This window comes from Cyrtonyx montezumae, unplaced genomic scaffold (assembly GCF_038088225.1).
Source record: "Cyrtonyx montezumae isolate F1298 unplaced genomic scaffold, pur_monq_1.0 scaffold_2, whole genome shotgun sequence".
NCBI classification, from domain to species: Eukaryota; Metazoa; Chordata; class Aves; order Galliformes; family Odontophoridae; genus Cyrtonyx; species Cyrtonyx montezumae.
Window position 1 is genome coordinate 24,645,521 of NW_027071936.1, and position 19,556 is coordinate 24,665,076.

Here is a 19,556-nt window from a genome sequence, read left to right on the forward strand (position 1 = left end):
CTGTGACCACAGCCCCAACTTACTGCCTTGTTCAGGTGACAGGAGAGCAGCAGATGTCTGTGCCTTTGGTGCCACAAAACTGGCTGGACTCTCAGGTCTCTCCCAACCCAGGCCAAGCTGTGGTTTTGTGAGTCTATGAAATGAGGCCTCATGTTTCCATTTAGGAAACATTCCAGGCTGAACTGACTTTTAAAACAAAGCTCTGTGTCGCTGCAGCACCACGCTCTGCAAACTCAATATTCCAGATGTTCCACTATGTTTTGGTGGCTGCTTCTGCCACATCTGTACTAGTTTTATGAACGTTTGCATGGACTCTTGACTGGAGCTGCCAGAAAGCACAGCATTCCTAACCAGGAGATTAACATTTGTAATTCTTTCTGAGCTTGGTACTGCTGTCATCTCACAGCATTTTTGGATGCAGTGCCTTGGCTTCCAATCTGAAAGCTGTTCTGGCACCAATCTGTGCTGCTCAGACACCCACAGCTGAGCCCACGTAGCCATGCAGCGGTTCCAACAGCTCCTACCCAGTACTGTGACCTCCAGCCCCTAAGGCCAGCCTGCTGCCACCAGCTGTCTGTTAGCAGGTTAACTAACATTAATTAATTACAATTCTCACTGAAAGTACATCAAAGCTGAGGGTGTGTGGCCTGCCTCTCGCCAACAGGGATGCGACCTGGAAGCACGCATCAATGTTTTGAGGAAGCAATACTTATGGATGCAGGCCATCACGACACTGAGCCAAGGCTCACCCCAAAGGTTCTTCCTCCCAAAGGCCTCAGCGAGGCAGAGGCAGCAGCCACAGCCACAAGGGTGCCCCCAGGGAAGTGCTGAAGGGAGCAGAGCAGAGGCTGTGGCCGCTCAGCTCAGGATTGCTCAAACAAGGAGTTCCACCCCATGGCAGCTCGCTTGCCATTTTGCCTTTACAGATCGCACCACCATCTCTATCACTGGGAGAATTTAGAAACAAGCAAGTCAAAATTCATTTGTTTTAATCACATATAAACTCTATATATCTACACACACGCACACACAGCAGTTCATCCCCCAGTACAGAAGACAGACAAAAAAAATTGCAGCACAACTTCTTTGGAGGGAGCTTTTACCTTGTTTTCCTTTCCCCAAGCTGAGCCACGGATCCCATTTGCCATTCTTTCAGCCCAGCTCCTGGCAGGCAGCACCCAACAAAGTTCAAACCTTATTTAAGGACATCTCCACCGAGAATCATGGTGTTTCATATGCAACTAAAAATGTTGAGCAAGGTAGGATTAAAAAAAAGATAATGAATCACAGCAGTGACACTTGAAACCCTCCCTCCATTCTCAGAATCTCTTCTGAGCAGCCAGGGGTGCAAAGGCAAAGAGACCAGTGCAAACAAGAAGGTGTCACAAAAAGAAGGAAAAAAAATGCTCACCCACCTCTGAAGATCTAAGCTTGTGAGGAAGGAACTCCAAAAAGGAGGGATCTCCAACAAGAGCTCCTTCCTCAGTGGCAGTCAGCCCTTAAATGAGCCAGGCTCCACCCCTTCCAGTTGCACAGGTGAATCGCCTTCACCTGTGCTCCCAGGGCTGACCAGATCTTTCCTCCAGGTGCTCACTCAATGGTTCAGGCTGTGACTCAGCGGTTCCCATACACAGGGGTGCCAATGGTGCTGCTCCCAGGAATGCCTCTCAGAGTAGGAGTGGAACACAACAAAGCCATCAGCTGGGCTGCAGTGCTGATGGTTAAACAGAAGCATTCTGATGCAAGACAGTGGACCCAGAGAAAAGCCTGACCTCAGCAACACTAGGGGGAGAGGGAAGCAGCCCCACAAGACTTCCAAAGGCCTCGTGCCTGGACACAACGCATCCCACAACAGCAGCAGCAGCATGCTGCGGATGTGTGTACTACTTCCCAGTGCAGTGACGGAGCAGTGGCACAGCTGCACAGAGAGGTGGTGGAGTCTCCTCTGGAGACATTCCAGACCCGCCTGGACGCCTACCTGTGCAACCTGGGCTAGGGAGCTGCTTTGGCAGGGGGCTGGACTCCATGATCTCTGGAGGTCCCTTCCAACCCCTACAGCTCTGTTTTGATTGTGTGAAATCCTCAGGTCAGGAATACCAATTTTTGGAAACAGATTCAAAAATGCTGACAGTGGTCCAGGAACACTGTTGATTTTGATTATTAACAGTGCAATTAATAGAAAGCAAGCACGAGCTGCCACACAGAGATTCAAGTGAGACTGCAATCAACTTTCATGGAGCTGCTTTGCCAGAAACATTTGTCTCCATCTGAAAAGGGTAAGCAAAGCCAAAGAGAGAAAGACAGCTAACTCAGACAATATCTGTAACAGCAAGCATTGAAAGCAGGATCCAGCATTCTGAATGCTTCAGATGCTACATTAAAAAGCAGCAAACATGGTAGGTGCAAAGCGTACTGCAGAAAAGACCTGAATTAAACGTGTATCCCAGCAGTGCAGAGAGGTGAAATCGCTCTTCCCAGGAGCAAAGAGGTTCTCTGGCACCAAACAAAGCAGAGGGCAGACAGCAGTTTCTTTCCCAGAAGCTGAGAATGCGAGGACTCTGGCAACGACTCGCAACAAATGGGCTACTTCATGTATTGTTTATTACCCACATGAGCGAACTGACCATGACACTCGGTCGCACACAGGGCAGAGGTTATGTACAAGAGGGACACGTGTCCCCAAAATAAGTTTAAGGTGTACAGGTTTGTAATGAGAACCGAGATGGAAAGGAGAAAACCAAACACAAGGACATTGCAGTCAGACTTTGACCTTCAGTTACAGAAGAGATCTCTATCTCCGTGGAAGTGGGGCTTTTCAACTCTTAAATAAATGGTATCTTAAAAATAGAAGGTTTAACAATTCAAACACATTATTATTATTTCTTCTAAATAAATATTGCGTGGAAATGATGCTGCGTTGCCACCACAGCCTCCCCTCCTTCAGGGACTCAACCATCACCTCTAATTTTCCTTGGATGCATGGTTTTGTTTCCTAACGGCAAATCCTTTTTTTTTTCTTCCCATTTTTTAAGGGCCTGATCAGACTCAGGTGAAAACTACGGGCATCTTTCCCTAAGCCTTGCGGGCCTCTCACCTGGCTCACGGTGGAAATATGATGGCTTTCTGAAAATTAGCTCCAATTGAAGCGGTCTCTTTCTCCAACAGAAAGAAAACGCTGCTTCCACCCACCCCTGGCTTTGTAATGAGAGCCCCTGTTCCACCTTCCAGCTGCGACAGCACTCTCTGCCCTCCTCAGCTGGAGCAGCTGGACGCAGCCTCGCTGCAAGGCAAAATCAGAAAGCGGCAGTGACCCGATGCTCTGCACTCCAGGATCAGGCTCCCAGTCACTCCCTCCCACTGCCCAGGGCAGCTCATCCCCAAAATGCGCTAAGGCTTTTAATAAAGTGAACGTAGGACAACTCAAAGGTGCATTTCCAGCACAGCACTGCCAGGCTACCCCACGGCAGAGGGAAGCTGCTCCTGCAGGACCTACCTGTGGTAATGCAGACCCTCTTGCTTCCAAGGCTCTGCTAACTGCGGAGTCTTGTGAGCCTCCGGACTCCAGCAGGTGTTTTGCAAGGGGTTACACTTGTGCAGACCTGCTCCTCCACCCTGAAATTACGTAGGGAAAGGGAGCCAACCCACCAGAGGTGCGTTCTTCCCTGTAAGCACAACTTATTTTGGGGTACTGTCCTCTTCACCGCTCCCGTAGCTGGGAGGGATGCGAGAGGGGACCAGAGGGCTAAGGCACACTATCAGATACGAGGATGGCAGGATGCTGCTGTCATGCAACAGGAAATCTTTGGGTACAGAAGGCTGTCTTCCTACAAGTGCCATGGATGCTGCCTTCACTGCTACTGCCACCCACTAGATCTCAATTCCAAACATGCAGCTCCTGACACGGACAAAGGCTTGCAAACACCTCGCTATTCCCTTCTGTGTTCCCTTGAAGACAGGTTCCACGTCCCTGGGCGCACAAACTCTGTGATTTAGCTGAGGTAGAGCACACAGTTACCTCCCACACGAAGGGCACTTGATTTTGGTATCCAAATCCTGCTCCCAGACGTTCACTGGGAGCAACAAGGGCTGCAGGCCAACATCCAAACACAGGACTTGCCTTGTGCCCCGTGAGGCCACATGGCCTCTCCCCGTCCCACCTCTCCCACCCAGAGCTGTGCTCAAGCAAGCACAGTGACCCAAGACAGCCCTCCATCTGTCCGTTTCCCCTGAATCAGTGCAGTGTGCGAGGTGTCTACAGTGGGAGCAACATCCCTCTGTCACAGGGCCAATGCTGAGCCCCGGCTGCATTCAGCTTCCACAGCCAAAGCTGAGCGAGGTGGTGGGCAACGAATGTCCGGGTGCGTGCGAGGCAAGGTGGAGGCACAGTGATGTGACTTCAGGAGTGGATGTGCAGCACAGTGGCGGGGTGTCACCCAGCATCAGAGCAGCTGCTGGCAGGCAAATGCACGTGAGGGAGGCTGGGGCTGGGAGGCACAGCACTCTGCTGTCTGTACTGCATTGTTATGGTGATGGGAACGCCACTCGCCATCCAAAAACAAAGAACCAACACGATGGACCGCACCCATGCCTGCAAATGCACTCATTTCACATCTCATTCAGGCACGCAACCATTGCAGGCCGTGGTGTGTTGCATAATAACCTCTGGAGGCAGATTTCCTTCTTGTCGGCACTTCTTCAGGTGTGATTATTGTCCTGCTGGTTATTCGTAATAGAAATGTTCACAGACCATCACTACATAGAGCCACTCAGACGATTCATTGCACTTCACCATTTTAAACGAAGGCGCCATCAACGCTGAGGCCCTCCTCTGTCTCTTCTTTTCCCAGGCAACAAAATGCTACCCTCAAATAAAGTTCTTTTTATTTTTCCAGTGTAACCAGATTACTTCACCTTTATTTAATTTCCCTTGCAGGTGCTTTGTATCCAACAATTCAGCAAGCCAGAGTGTTTCTGAAGCTTCCAAAGTGCAAAAGACTTCAAGGTACTTAGCCACCAGGAGCACCACTTAAGGCGTACTTGTGTTCAGTCTCAGCCAATGTAAACCCTGTCTAGTGTAGTGTACCATTTCGGTCATGCTACTGGTCAGTGCCAGAGGGCACACCGCTGTGCTGAGTTCAGCAAAAAACTCTGCAAAAAGATTAGGGAGAGAGAAAGCAGTTAGTTGGTTTCACACAACAGGCACAGCACAGTTGGCAGTACACCCCTTCACCCCAAAACATTGCGTGTGTGACAAACAGCAGCGCTGCGAGTGCCACGTGGGCTGCCTGACTGAGCTGTGCCCACACTGGGGCTTGTTGCTTGTCCACCACTGCCACAGGACAACAAAACAGTATTTTTAACAACAAAACTATAACATGGGAGACCTGGCACAAATTGCAACACAGGAATTCCATACAGACATGAGGGAGAAATTATTTTACAGGGAGCGATGGAGCACTGGAATAGCTGTGTAGAGAAGTTGTGGAGTCTCCCTCTCTGGAGACATTCTGCACGTTTTCCTGTACAAAATACTTTAAGGAACCTGCTTTAGTGGGGAAGCTGGACTAGATAATTCCCAGAGGGATACCCTGCAACCCCTATGATTCTGTGAAATAAAAATGTAGCAGTGGTTTTACTAGCAAACACTGGTCACGTACTCCGTAAGAACTCCAATTCAAGTGCTGCTTGCTTACTCTCTTATAGCAGGAAAGCAGTCTGACCATTTTCAAGTCAAGAATTCCAGAGAGTTTGACAAACAAAATGAAACACAAGGCCACCAGGTGCAAATCTGATTGAAAGCGAAGTGAACTCAGACCTAAACAAACCTAAACTCCCTGCAAGGGAAAAACAAAGAGCAGAGAAACCCTTGGGCTGGCTTCTCCTGTTAGCATGAAGCAATTTGCCTGGTTTCCTGCACTGACCCCTCACTCTCAGCTCGCAGACATCTGAGGCTGCCAAGACAATCTTTTGACTGGAACACTCACCGATGTGTCACCACCAAGTATCTGTGCAAAAAACCTGCCGATACACTGCACGTGTCTATTTCAACATATTTATGGTTCTCACCTGCAGTTACGGAGGCAAAATGGAAGAGATGAAGTGGAAAAAAAACATACCCTTATTGTTCTTGGACAGCGCATCAGCATGTTCCCAAATATTATACGCAGAGAGGACATAGGAAGTGATGTTGACGTATGAAGAGGTGATGCTTGGGATGGTGACTGAAGAGCCAATGCTGTTGCAACCACAACCATTGCTACCATTTGATCCCTGCTGAGAACTCGTGGATCTGGCAGGAGAGGGCACTGGAGAATGAGGAGAAGGCATGCCTGTGCTTCTGCAGGAGAAAGAAACACCACTGTGAAGGCCTGTCTTCAGAGGTAAATGTCTTATCACAGGACTATTCTATGCCAGGAGCTATCTGGTGTCATCTGGGCCTCCACTCAATGTGGCCAGCTTGCCTGCCTGCCAGGGCCAGGCTCCATCATCTCACTAGTGTGAGACAGCCTCCACCACTGCCCCTGGGAGGCCGTGTACGTACCAGCAGGCTGTACTGCACACGTGGCAGAAAAATAACTGGAGCTTTAGACCAAATGAGCATCTCAGTCACAGAGTTTAAGGGGGACCGATGTGGAACTGGGCATCTATTTCCCAAATACAATCACTGCAAAACACAGGGAAACTCGAATTCTGTGTCCCTAAGGTGCAGGCCCTGTGTGCTGAGCTTTTGGTGGAACACTTAAATGACAGCTTTCCTTTTTCTTTTGCTGCTACGTATACAAGAAACGTGCTGCAAATACAGAAAAATGACAAATGTTGAATAATTAAAAAACTCAGAAAAGGAGTTTCTTTTTCTTAATTGGTGATTGTAACACAGAGAAAAATATACAAGTACCACCTCAAATTGATTCTAACACAGTGTGAAAGCACTGTCCTACCAGGTAGCAGCCAGGGAGATGGGCATGGCATTCCAGAGAGCCTTAGAGATCTCATACATGAAACAGGAGGAGAAGAGCAAAGGCTCTGAGAGCAGCACAGCCACATTGCTCTCCCCATTGCCTTGGTGGAGAACTGCTCCACAGGACTGGCACTTTGGACCTTATCCCCTAACAAAAAAAACACCCATCTCTGATGCATAAGACAGGAAGGGATGCAGAAACACCCGTGTGCCCCCTAACATGACGTCAGGTGGCAAAGTGGAGCGGGTGACAAGACATTCTCAAACGCAGTGAGCATCTCAAAGATTCCCACCTCAGCTTCTGCTCACGCCTTTACAGGTGCAGATTTTTACACCTTACCTTGCAACGCACGGAGAAGGTGCCTGTGTTACTCTGGAAGAACTCTGCAGCAAGGAAGAGAGCTCTTGTTAGTTTTCTTGGCCAACACCAGAACCAGCTGTAGCCCCTGAGCTGGCAGCGCAGCAACACGCACGCCCTACCTTGAAGTGGTCATTCAGGATCCTGGAATACTTTTTTGCAGTGTCTCTTTTGTAACGAAACATTGCCATGTGCAGGAGGGACTGGCAGCGCATGCTGTGAAAGGAAAGACAGCCAAGAGTCAGCACTCGTGCCTGGTGCCACTGTGACAGCAATGACTGCACCAGGTAGGAACCAGCACCCGTTAGCCTCTGCCAAACCAAGTTGAGGACCTCCTCTCCTGCTCAACTTAAGAAGGGACAGATTCTGTGAAAAAAAAAGGGCTATGTTTTAAGGAGACAGGTGCACAGCCCCTTAGTATGCCAGAGGCTGTGCGAGCCCTCTACCAGCAGCACTGCATCAGCTGTGCTCAGCGACAGCATCAGTTACACAGCCTAAATGCAAGCAGGCAAATCACATTCTTCTACCTGGAGTGAAAGCTTTCACGCACTCTCTAGTCACCAACAGGTCAAATTTTGGAGCCTGCACCTTCCATGCCTGGTCCTCTGTTATATCCTAGCCCACTTTAAAGATGTCTCTGGTTTGCTCTAGCTTTTATATCGTTTGTTCCCTTGAAGAACTCTGATTCCCAATGAACTCATTCCTTTGCCCCTGCGAGTAACAGGACCTTCACTACAGTAAGTCTACAAACAGAATATGAAGTCAGAAAACAACCAGTTACGCACCATAAGACAGCAAAGACATGTTCGTGTGAAGATGCCGAGACGTCCGCAAAGGGTTTTAGTGTCATTACGTATCTAAGGGAACAAAATGAACAGCATCCTGTCACTCACTGGAGCTCTCAAGTCTGTTTAGAACAACTGGTATATGCCACTGCTCCACAAACCCTGGAAAGCCAAAGCCCCAAGCACCACCTGACCATCGGAGCTCAAAAGCCACTTACTTGAGGAGATCTATTGTGTCAGCAAAGATGCTGTAAGCAGGTTTTGGTGCTACTGCATTTGATTCCAGGGCCAACCCGTATTCAATGAAGGAAAGGGCAGCATCGAGGTACTGAAAGGCCTTTCCAGTCTTGTCCATCTGTTGGATAAAAAACCGTAGTTTAATCACACACGCTGTTAAACTGCACGCATCTGAGACAGCCAGCTACACCTGCAAAGGCCATTTCCAAGTCTTGTTCATCAGCAACACAGTTATCACCAGGACCCTGATATTTCAGAGCAAATCGCCCTACAACTCACTTTTTAACCCACCTTCAAGGGCTCTGTGATAGCTCTGCAAAGCAAAATCAGTTTTGATTCCAGTTCTCCAGGCACATCCTCTAAATGTGTTTATACAAAGGGAAGTGCCTGAAAATTTGGTAAATAAAAGCAGCCTTCCCAGGTATGACTGGAACATGCTCTGCTGGGTGGAAGGGATGCTGGCCAACACACTTCCTTCACATGCCTGCAGGTATCAGATCAGAAGAGCAGTGATGAGCACAGGGCTTACCATGGCATCAGCCTCGTGCTTCATCTTCTTGGCTTCTTCCAGGTAATATTCTGCCAAATGCTGTCTGAAATGGGGACAGGCAGAGGAAAACAGATGTATGAGAAAAAGGGTAGGGGAAGCGACAGTTAACCTTCTTATCCAGGTGATGGTGTAACTTCAGTACAACCTGATACTGCTATCAAACACACGTCAGATTGAGAAGAATCACCAAATGCACATCATCCACCTGATTAGAGATTTATGTCCCAGACAGGCCTGCCATCTGCCAGGGCTCGGAGAAACTAACACCATCCCTCGCTGTCAGGCACAAGGGACAGCCCGGTGCAGAGTTAAACAAGTACCTGACTTGTACAGCAGCTTCCCTCAAACTGAGAGCTGCTGAAGACCACTGATTTATGGGGAAGTCCCAGAGGTGACAAGGCAGGTCTAACAGTAGCAATGCTCAGCATAAAGCAGGAGCCATGGTGGCTGCATGGCCAGCCTTGTCTGGTATTTTTAGAGGGGTGCAGAACAAAATCTTACTTTTCAAACTTGATTTGAGGTCTCCTTGGTTTGGAGGTACCATTTGGGAGAGAAGGCACTGGTAAAGGATTTGTGACATCTCCCACAGATCCCTGAAAAATCAGGAGGAGAGATAAAGCCGATTAGAGAAATCCACTTAAAACAGTTCTACAGCATGGCTTTCCTAAATTTGAAGTGAAAATGTTTATTTGTCTGAGATATCATCTACTTCTCAAGGTTCCTCCCCCTCATCTTTCCTTCTTTCCCAGACCCCACACCAATACTAGAAATGAAAACCTGGCTTCCCACCAGGCTGCTGCTGAGTTTTAACGCCATGCAAACATTCCCTGGGCAGGCAGAAACTGGGGAGCTGGTTTCCTTGCACAATAGCTAAGATAGTAGTAAGGCTGCCAGCACTGGGAAAGGCAGAAACTGGTAATATCCATTCACACCTACTGCTGCTTAACCACAGCAACTGCTGATTCTGCATTACTAATTACAGTGTCAGGAAAAAGAAGGTAGCGAGAAGCCAGCTAATACCAAGCACAGTCTTTCTTAGCATGTGTGCACATGGAAGTTCTGGATCACGCACACACAGATGGCAGCAGAGTTGAATTTTCTAGCCCAATAATGCAAAGATCCAGCTGCAAGAATCATTAACAATGTTTTTTAATGCAAGCTATATTATCTTCTATACAAGTTGCAGCCAAAACCAGTACAGTTATTTCTTACTTGCAAGCAATCCACTTGCTTTTGTTGTTGATTGCTTTTTTTTTTTGTAAACATACTTCTCTTTACACCTATTATATTGTACTAGCAGTTGCCAGCAGTCAGAACCAGTTCCTGTCATAAACATAATTCGTTTTTTGCACATGGTCACTCCTTTATGCTGCACTTCACCAACAGATGATGGGAAGTGAGCAGCGATACAACAGCACGGCCATTCAGGCTAGCAAGATACAGCTACAGATAGCCACTGAAGGGACAAATCTGTTTCAAAGAGCTCTCTCTAGTGGCTGGTTTAGCGTTCTTCTCACTTAATATCCTACAGACAGGTTTCTAAAGAGAATCACACGGCAGCCATGGGTCGCAGGACACATCCCATCAGTAACAACCAATACCTACTTTGTCATCCTTCACCTGCTCAGAGTGAGTTTCCACCATCTTCTTCTGCTTGGTGGCAGGAGGATCCCTGTGGTTGCTCGTGTCCGGGGCAGGGGTGCTGGCAGTGGCAGGTGGCTGGCTGTTCTCACTCCTGGGTCTCTTCAGGGCCACCTTGGTTGGCTTTGGTGCAGGATGCGTGGGAGACACGGGTGGCAGTGACAGGGGTTGCCTGAGATCTTTGTTCTGGGTCTCAGATGAAGTGTTTCGTGCTCTGGAGATGGGAAGTGAATTTTGAAGTTGAGATTATTGCAGCATCTACATAATATTGAGGGTGTTCTTTAAAAAAGAATAAAACAGTGTGTACCAGCACTGTTTAAATTTCTTCAGAAATGCAAGAAGACTTAAAGATTCTAACAGAAACAAAACGACGCTTCGAGGACTTTGCTGTGTGTTAAGATACCACGTGTTCAGCTGTCAACAACACACAAGCAAGTTGTTCTTGAGGTATACGTCCAGAATAAGCCTCTGGACTTGTCCTTGGAGGAAAGATGTGCAAGCAGAAGGTCAGGATGTGCAGATATGCCACCCTCCCAGCACAGCACCATTTCACTGAAGAAAGGAGGGGTTAATTCCAGCGAGGAAAATCCCCAGGACCAATCACCCAATATGGCAAGGGAACCACAGCACTGCCTCTCTCTCCCCCTGCTATGGAAGAAGGCATCTTCTGCAGTCACCAACATTTGCCCTGACACATGATCCAGTGCATGCCTCAGCAGAATTAAGCCCAGCTGCTCCTTTGGGACTTGCCAACTCTACTAGACAACACACGTGAAGATTCAAGGGAGAAAGACTTAAAATGCCATGCTTCTAAATGGCAGAGCTGATCATATTTAGTAATACTGTGCCCTGATCATATTTAGTAACACTGTGTCAAATTTCTAATCGTCTGGGGTTGGGACTACCAGGAAACTCCTGCAGCTATAAGAGAACTCAGCAACTCTAAATCTAATGTCACTGACACTCGTGTACATCATTTTCTTTCACCTCCTTAAAGTTTCCAAGAAAACAGAAAGTGCCTAGAGCAAGGAGCACTAACCACGAGCCTTGCTTGGTGCTGTAAGATCGTCAATGTTTTCCCTACAGAGAAGCAGCTGAGTCACACTGTCAGGATGCAAACCTCAACAAAACGCACAGATCCAAGCCAATACCTCAAGCTCAACCCCTGAGTAAGCAGAAAATGACTGCAGCAGCCCACGATGGAAGCAGCAGTCTCCTCTCTCGGGAGCGCTGCCCATCAAGATACATTCTTGGAAGCCCTCACGCAGAACTAGCCAAAATGCCTGCGGTATGATGCTGTGCAAATCACCCGAGGAGTTTCAGCAGAACTACCAGAAGCACTGCCCATGCAATTGCTGCAATAAAGGAGACACTTCTGACTACAAAGGCCACCTGAAATTCCCGGTGTGGTTCAAAAAGCACAGGGGATGTGCACCCATTCAGCTACACAATTTGAGGGGAGTAGGGAAATGCCCTGACAAGGGATTACCACTGCAGTCAGACAGGGTCCCAGCAGGCAGGCAGTCCTGCCGCATTAGTTCCAACTCAACCACCAGACTCCATGCAATCGTTTTTTGGCACAGCAACTCTTCTGAAAGATGGCAGTGCCACTGCATGGATACCAGCCTAGAAGGAAAAGCAGCGCTGGCACAACCAGCAATTTCATTTCCTGCAGCCTCAACAGATTTTTTGAGCTATGTGTAATGGATGGATCAGTTCAGCAATCTGAACTGCAGGATGGATACGTTTGTGTTTCCAATGGCCAAGTCTCCATTTGGTCTCAAGTGCTAGAAATCGGGACAAGTGCCACCACATGCAGTTTTACACCAACTGTAAGATGGGGACACTAAGTGTAACTGCTCATCTGCAACAAATAAAAAAGCAAAGAAATTACGTTCCTATAGCCACGTGGCAGACAAATTTGCAGCAGATTATGTTTCCAAAAGCACGCAGGAAGAACAGAAGGTACAGCTCCTTGTCTTGGGTTGTAAAAGGTTCAGTTTAGTGCATCTTTCTACCATCCCACCACTGTATACTCACTTCGATTTAGAGGAGTCTTTTTTTTGTGAAGACTGCGATGGTTTTGCTTCTTTGCCCAATTTCCTTTTCTTCCTATCAATGTCCTTCTCCTTTTCCCTCTGACAAAAACAAACAAACAAAAAAATCAAATGTCATGCAAATGACAGGACAAACTAGCTAAGTCTGATGGTTTCACATTAAAAAGAGATCGGAACTGGCAACGTGGAAAGCCAGAGTCCAGCAATTTTCAGGCTCACTGACACATATCCTGAAATGACATTTTATCTTCTGCTTGGACAGAATAATTATTTTGTCATGGAAAGGATGGAACAGCTGAAGCTCTCTTTGCCAGCAGCTGAAAACACACATTTCATGATGTGATTTCTGCATATCATTTTTTCTTTTTTCTGTGACATGTTGCTTTTTCTTTTTTGCCTAGGAGAAGGGGGGGGAAAAAAGCATTCATTGGAGACTGAAACCGCTCAGATTCCTGACAGGTGCAGGGATTTGGGTTTTACTAGCAAGAATCAATTACAAGGTGACATTTTAATTAAATTTGCTGCCTACACACTGTCCTCCAGTACAGCAGGAAGCACTAAGGCAGAGGGGTAATAGATGACAGCTTTTAGGCACATTCCACAGATCCTGTGATACAAACTGTGCGATGCCAAATCACCAGCTGACATAGATGGAAAAAACCTCCAAATAATTCACTACAAGTCTAGAAAGTCTATAGAAAAGGAGCACAACCCATGGGGTACGTGGTGCTAGTGAAAAGCATCCAGGTACTTTCCATCCAACCCCTAAGACTGTGACCAGGTTCATGTCACCATGATGCAGCTCGGCGGGTTGCACATGGGCAGTGGAGACCCATCAGGGCAAGGCTCCAGCACTGGGATCACGTCCTTACGCCATTTCTCAGGTTGATCTCCACACTGCTTCAGAAAAGGTCTGGCAGCTGCAGCTGACCCAGCTGGCTGCAAGGGAACCCGTGCTGCCAAGGGCACCGTGGCACACTGACCCAACACACGTGGCGAGGCCGGGACATGGGTTTTCCTGCCATCAGAGCCTCAGTTCGCAGGGCACGATGTGCCTGGCGTCAGATAGCTCCTCTTTGGCCCTGGAGAGACTGGTGGGAGCACAGTGCCTGCTTGATTCACTGCCTGCTTGCCTTCCTCCTGTTGCACCGCAGCACAGGAACCACTGGGGCATCCACGTTTGCTCACCATCTCCATGCTTTTCTCGTTTCTCCCCCACAACCATGGGAAACTCATGGGCTGACAAGACCAAATGAAACTCACCCCGAACCAAGATTATTCACCTACACATGCTAAGCCACCTCCTCCTGAAGGAGGAACCAAAAGATCTGCTTGAGAAGAAACTAGGAAGAATGTTTTAGGAAACACCAAAGCGTTTGTTAGGCAGCTTGCAGCACTTCTCGTTTGCTCAGCAGTGGATTTTTGACCAATAAAGAACATCAGCAGATAGCTTTTCACAAGTGTTCCCTTTCAAATTCTGGCAGCGCTGAGGTAGGAGTAGGTTAACAAGTCCACTCTAAAGCTATGAAGCAGAAACAAACCCTAAGCGGGGTTTTTTCAGACAGCTCCATGCACACACCACTGTGGCCCCTGCACAAACCCCCCTCCACCTCCACTTCTCACCTTCCTTTTTTTGAGGGACTTGTCAGGAGTGTCTGTGCTTTTCTTCTCCAAGTCCTGCCCCTTGGTGTCAGGGTGCTCCTTCATCTCTGCTCTCTTCTTTTTGTCCCCCTTCCCAGGAGGCTGGGGAACTCTTGACAGGAGTGGGAGATCAATACTAACCAGGAGGCTGGCTTTGCCAGGCACGTTCCTCACCGGTGGCAGCAACTTCTCTTTGATGGGCACAGGAAGCTTCTCCTTGTGAAAACCCTCCTTGACCTCAGCAGCAGTCCTGTGGCCACTAGTCCTGGTGGGAGCTGTGCCCTGGCCCTCAGGGAGGTGTCTGCAAGTAGGCTCCTGGACACTGCCTACTGGAACGTCCCTCACAGGCCTGTGGTCCGGCAGGGCTTTGGCTTTGGTGTGGCGGGAGCTCTTGTGCTTCTTCTCTTTAGGAGCGTCTCGCAGCTGGGGTTTCAGTTCTTTTTGGTCACAGGATTTGGGTCTGCTTTTTGTTTTGAGTTTTGGCTTGTCCCTGGAAGACTGCTCTCCAATCTCATAAGGGGCAGGCTCACTTTCCACCTTCAGGCCTCCCTTGGGCTCCTCTTGTACCAGGGGCTTGCTGGGCCCTTTGATCCCCACAGTCTGCCTCTGTGAGGGCTCCTCGGTGTGCACAGGAGACTTCTGGCAGCCAAGTTTGGTTGGAAGATGAACATCCTGAGGAGCCTGGGCTGCTTGGATGGAGCTCCTGTCATGAGGTTCCTTTGGTGCAGCATGCTCACGGGAGGAACTGTTGCTGACAGGCTGCTCCTTGTCCTCCTCGTGGCCATCAGCGTGGGTAGTGTTGCTGGGGCTTTCTGTTGGCACTGCTGGTGGGTTCACCTTAGTGAGCCAGTTGTCAAGCTGCCACTTATTGGAAGTTGGAGGGTCAGGCTGCAGATGGAAAGAGAAAGGAAGTATAGAAAGCTGACACCTTTATCTCAAACTGAGCACTGGTTATGAGAACCCACTAAAATTTCCCTGTAATGTTAAAAGACCTTGGAGGCAAAAGGCCATGAGAAAGGGGGATTGCTCTGGTACACACAAACCAGTCCTTAACTCACAAGCACAGACATCCTTCTCACACAGAACCAGTCAGACATGTGGCACAGCACTCCTGGATTTCCCCAGCCCTACTCGTCATGCAGCAAGAGGCTGCTCTGCACAAAAGCCTCACCTCAGTGTGCTCTGTGCCACTAACCAACATCCTGCACGATCAGACATGCACAGACATACCCACTGCAAAAACCAGGTGCTATCCTCACAATGTTTTTACCAAACCACTTGCACAAGATGGATCAAGAGCTGTCACATCTCACTGAAGTCTGACATGCAGGCTGGCATGCTCCTGTGCTTTAAGCATTTATCAGAAGGAAGTATACAGCCAACACATCAAGCCCAGCCTCCCCTGGGCCCACTGCCTGCGCTGTCTGACAGCTGTGTCCCCCTGATCACACAAGGCACGAGCTATCACCAAGCTATATTGATCAGGTACATCACATGACCAGGAGAAGCCCTACAGATCAAAACAAAGGTCTGACAAATTGGAAGGAAGGTTAACCAGACAGCTGTAAAAACAGACATCAAAGCTGCAAATTGCAAATTAGGAGCAGGATTCTCTGGAGCTAGCTCAGAAAATACCACTTATTTCTCAGCCACAATTCCCTTTTCTGAGATCAGCCACAGCACTTCTCAGAAAAAAAAGCTCAAGCACAGGAAAGGTCTTCCAGGACTAATTAATCCCTTCTGCAGCAGTTTTCTTCTCCACCCATACTCAGCCCTTCTTTGTGCAGCAGGACATAGTGACATGCCTTCAACCACCACTCCAAAGAGGACCCTGGCTTAAAAGCTTATTTGGTTTTATCACATAAAATTACAAAAAAACCCCACATCCATTATTGTTTTCAGATAATGATCTCTTCCCTATTTTCATTAGCACTTTAACTTACTAGCCCCTCGGGAGAATTTTGTTGTCGTTCACACTATAACGACCTCGCTTAGGAACTTTGTAAGTTTTGGTTTATAATGTAAGTAGGCAGCTATCAGACAGCGGCAGATGTTGACCCTTTTCTGCACTTATCATCAGCTACCACTTGTGATCTACACCCTCACAGAGGTGTTCAACCTTTCCAAACACAAAGGACAAAGAGACAGTATTTTTTACAACCAAAATACAAGCAAGGAAGTATTAGCTATATTTCTTAAATGATTTGCTCTCATACGAAGCATTGGATTTAATAAAAAGAAGCCAAATGCACTAACTTGTTCCTTGTGCAAAATGGATGATGAGTTTGCCTAATAAAAAGGGTCGGTTCACAATAGCTAGGACTTCACTAGAGTGAAAACAATCTTATAATGTAACATTATCAGTATAAAGCAGGCATGATTAGGTATAAGAAGGCAACGTCTGCTTCTCTCATTGCACAAGGGAAAGTCTGTAACTGTACTGCTGAAATGTGATAGATGCGAGATGTTAGTGTGCTCCTAAGGTAAAAGAAAGGCAAGGCTGAGCTACAGAGAGCAGGGGGAATGAACGGTGGAGTTTCTGAGCTTTGTGAGAATCTCTCAGAATGGCCAGCGAACCGCTTTACGGGAGCTGTGGTCCATCACATTGAACCGTGCACTTCTCAGTGGCCCAAGAATGTTTTGCAAACTGGAGGACTGCTTTAAACCATGGGACAAGAACACCGTTGCAGTAGATTTTTAAAAGCTGCACGCCCTCAGTTGTTATGCAACTTTGAGGCACTGAGCTCTGTTTCCCTGCATTTCCCCATAACAGCCTCAGAAATGCCAGTACAGCACTATCTGAGCCAAACCCAATAGAAGCAAGGCTAAGCACATTCCTGCCCTTCCTGCAGGTCCTATCCCTTCTGCTGCGATCTGGGAGAAGCTGAGTCTGCCATTCACACATAGGAACTGGAGAGGGGCAGCAGCAGCTTCCAGAAAAGCTTCACCTCCAGAGATGCACGATGGCAAGTTTCAGTTCCACCTGCACTGTGTCACATAGGTGAAGGCAATTCTCCAGCAATGCCAGCCAACGGTGCCAAAAGAGAAGGGGAGCGCTTCAAGGTTAGGCACGTAAAAGTCTATTAATGCTATTACTGAGGGTTATTCAGCTGACAAACTCTGGCAGAGAAGCAAAAGGGAAGAGGAGTTTTGATGATGCAGCTGAGGTGTCACCGGGACACCTGAAGGGTGACGGTATTTCAGGTGTGACAGCAGCGAGTCCACATTAAGCGGCCTCTACATTTACTCTGCATTCACCTCAGGAGCTGACACTCTCGGAGGGTCCTTGGCATCACTGTCACTCGAGCTGCTCTCTGTCTCTGAAGAGTCTGAAGAGCTGTTGGATTCACTGCTGCTCCCTGACTCTGTGCTGCCGGAATGTGCTGATGCCACGCTCTCGGGCTGGGACTGCAGGGCACTGCAAGGCCACCAGGAGACAAAATTAGAAAGCAGCACTCGTGAAGGTTACTTATTATATTGATACGGCCGTACCCAGAAATAAAACTTAAACCCCTTATTTTGGCACTGGGAGGAAAGGTGAGAAGGCCAAAGGAAAACACAGCCGTATCCACAGATAAAACATCAGAATAAAAAACCTCTGGATATAATACAACTTTCAAGTCCCACTCAGGGCAAAGGGAGAACAGTTCTGGTTCAAAAGCGAAATCCAGCTCGCCTGGAATATTTAGCTCTAATTAAAACTTTCTGTTAAGCCCCACACAACTGAAACCAAAGCTGAACAGCAGCTTCAGGCAGCTATAAAGCAGAACTTGTATCTAGAACAGGAGAAGGAACCCATTCCCACACACCCCATGTACAAAAAAAGCAAGGTTCTTCCCCCTCCTCCAAGTGACTTGGTCTAGCTAGCAGTTTGGGAACAAACATGTACCTTGGAGGATCAAGTGAAGAAGGTGGTGGTTCAACAACCTGTTTTGTTAAAAAACAAATGGGAGAGGGGAAGGAAAGGTTAGCTTTAGGAGCTCAGAGCAACGCGACAAGCTGCGATGATTTTATGGGATGTCTGTGTGCAGAGGGGATAAAACATCTAAAACTGACTTGGTCGTCACCACTCTCTTCACTATCACTGAGCTGCAGGTCCTCCTGGAGCACTCTGAAAGACAACCAGAAGAAACACATCAGCCAGAGCAGACACGTTTTTAAGCAGCAGACCCCGAGAGAAGACTTAGTTTACACTTCCCTAGACAAACAGATCTCCCAAATCCTATTTAACTTTTGGTATGCTCGAGCTGCTAATCCTACAGGTACCAGAAGGAATGACAACGTGACACCCAACCTCAGGGTGCTTTGCACCACAGGGTGGGCATCACACATGGACAGCTGCTGAAGAAGCCCACTGCTGGTACAGCAAGGGGCAGGTGAACTCTGGTCTACTGATGCTAGAGGAGAGAGCGGGATGCTGCGAGTGTTTCCAAATGCACAACTGAGTCCTAAGGCTGCAAGTGGTAACCTCTGCTTCCAATTTCACCAGTCAGTGGTTGGGTGGAAGGGGAACTCTGGTATTCTCTCGGAACTTTCCCAAGCAGCAGATTCAAGCACCATAATTCAAAGCAAAGGCTATATCTTTCCTTCAAACAAAAAGCTACACCGTTAATAGCAGAACCAATGGGAATTACACATAGAGAACAAAGAGGGAACAGACTCCAGCAATTATTCTTGTTATGTTGTTGACTGCTTTTGGTTCCTTGCAGGACCAGTAACAATTCCTCTGCTTCAAGCACTTCAGGAGGGAACCCAACCCTTGTGCACGACAATTTGTTATTTCCTGCTACTTGCAAACATTCCTGCTCACAGAGAAGGAAAAGCACCCACTATCTAGGGCACATCCAGCCCAGCTGGAGCAAGTGGGATGATGACATCCTACAGGAAACTCCACACCTCTATACAGCCACATACCAGCAGCTACAGCACATCAGTTCCTAACACACCTGTGGCCCTGTCCACTCCTTCTAGAAAAGAAGACAAGTCCTTGACTCCTTCATGCTTGGACCTGGATGACCTGGAACTGAATATCCACTAATGAAAACACCCCATATCTTCAGTCTCTTTGGAAAACAACACCCTAATACAGAGACAGGCTCCATTACCAAATTACATCTTCCCATCTTCCCGCATCACTGCCATCTCATTTGCTTGCACCATTAAACTGAAGATCTTCACCAATCCAATTCTGTCTCTTACTAGCAATGCTGCCAAGTTACATTCTTTTTCTTCTTTTTTTTTTTTCCTTGATGAGATTCAAGTGAAGGGCTGTCTCCCTTTTAAGTATTACACTTCCAAGTGCTTGGTTTGGAAGATGAGAAAATGGGGA

The 19,556-nt window shown here is 47.8% G+C and overlaps 1 protein-coding gene across 3 annotated transcripts in view; it reads right to left on the minus strand.

The window, feature by feature from the left end:
* Positions 1–3,476: 3,476 nt before the first annotated feature.
* AFF1 (ALF transcription elongation factor 1) overlaps positions 3,477–19,556 on the minus strand; it is a 49,759-nt gene continuing 33,679 nt past the window's right edge. For 2 of the 3 annotated variants that reach the window (XM_065736633.1, XM_065736635.1), the window contains exons 8-21: positions 18,284–18,338; positions 18,117–18,154; positions 17,486–17,645; positions 14,210–15,115; positions 12,570–12,667; positions 10,494–10,743; positions 9,390–9,481; positions 8,868–8,931; positions 8,320–8,456; positions 8,102–8,173; positions 7,439–7,532; positions 7,299–7,342; positions 6,117–6,337; positions 3,477–5,148 (exon numbers count right to left, since the gene is read on the minus strand). In XM_065736633.1, coding sequence (XP_065592705.1) covers positions 5,027–5,148; positions 6,117–6,337; positions 7,299–7,342; positions 7,439–7,532; positions 8,102–8,173; positions 8,320–8,456; positions 8,868–8,931; positions 9,390–9,481; positions 10,494–10,743; positions 12,570–12,667; positions 14,210–15,115; positions 17,486–17,645; positions 18,117–18,154; positions 18,284–18,338 — 2,353 coding nt within the window. In that variant the 3' untranslated portion in view covers positions 3,477–5,026. The remainder of the gene's footprint in view (positions 5,149–6,116; positions 6,338–7,298; positions 7,343–7,438; positions 7,533–8,101; positions 8,174–8,319; positions 8,457–8,867; positions 8,932–9,389; positions 9,482–10,493; positions 10,744–12,569; positions 12,668–14,209; positions 15,116–17,485; positions 17,646–18,116; positions 18,155–18,283; positions 18,339–19,556) is intronic. The other variant, XM_065736634.1, reaches the window with a different exon arrangement.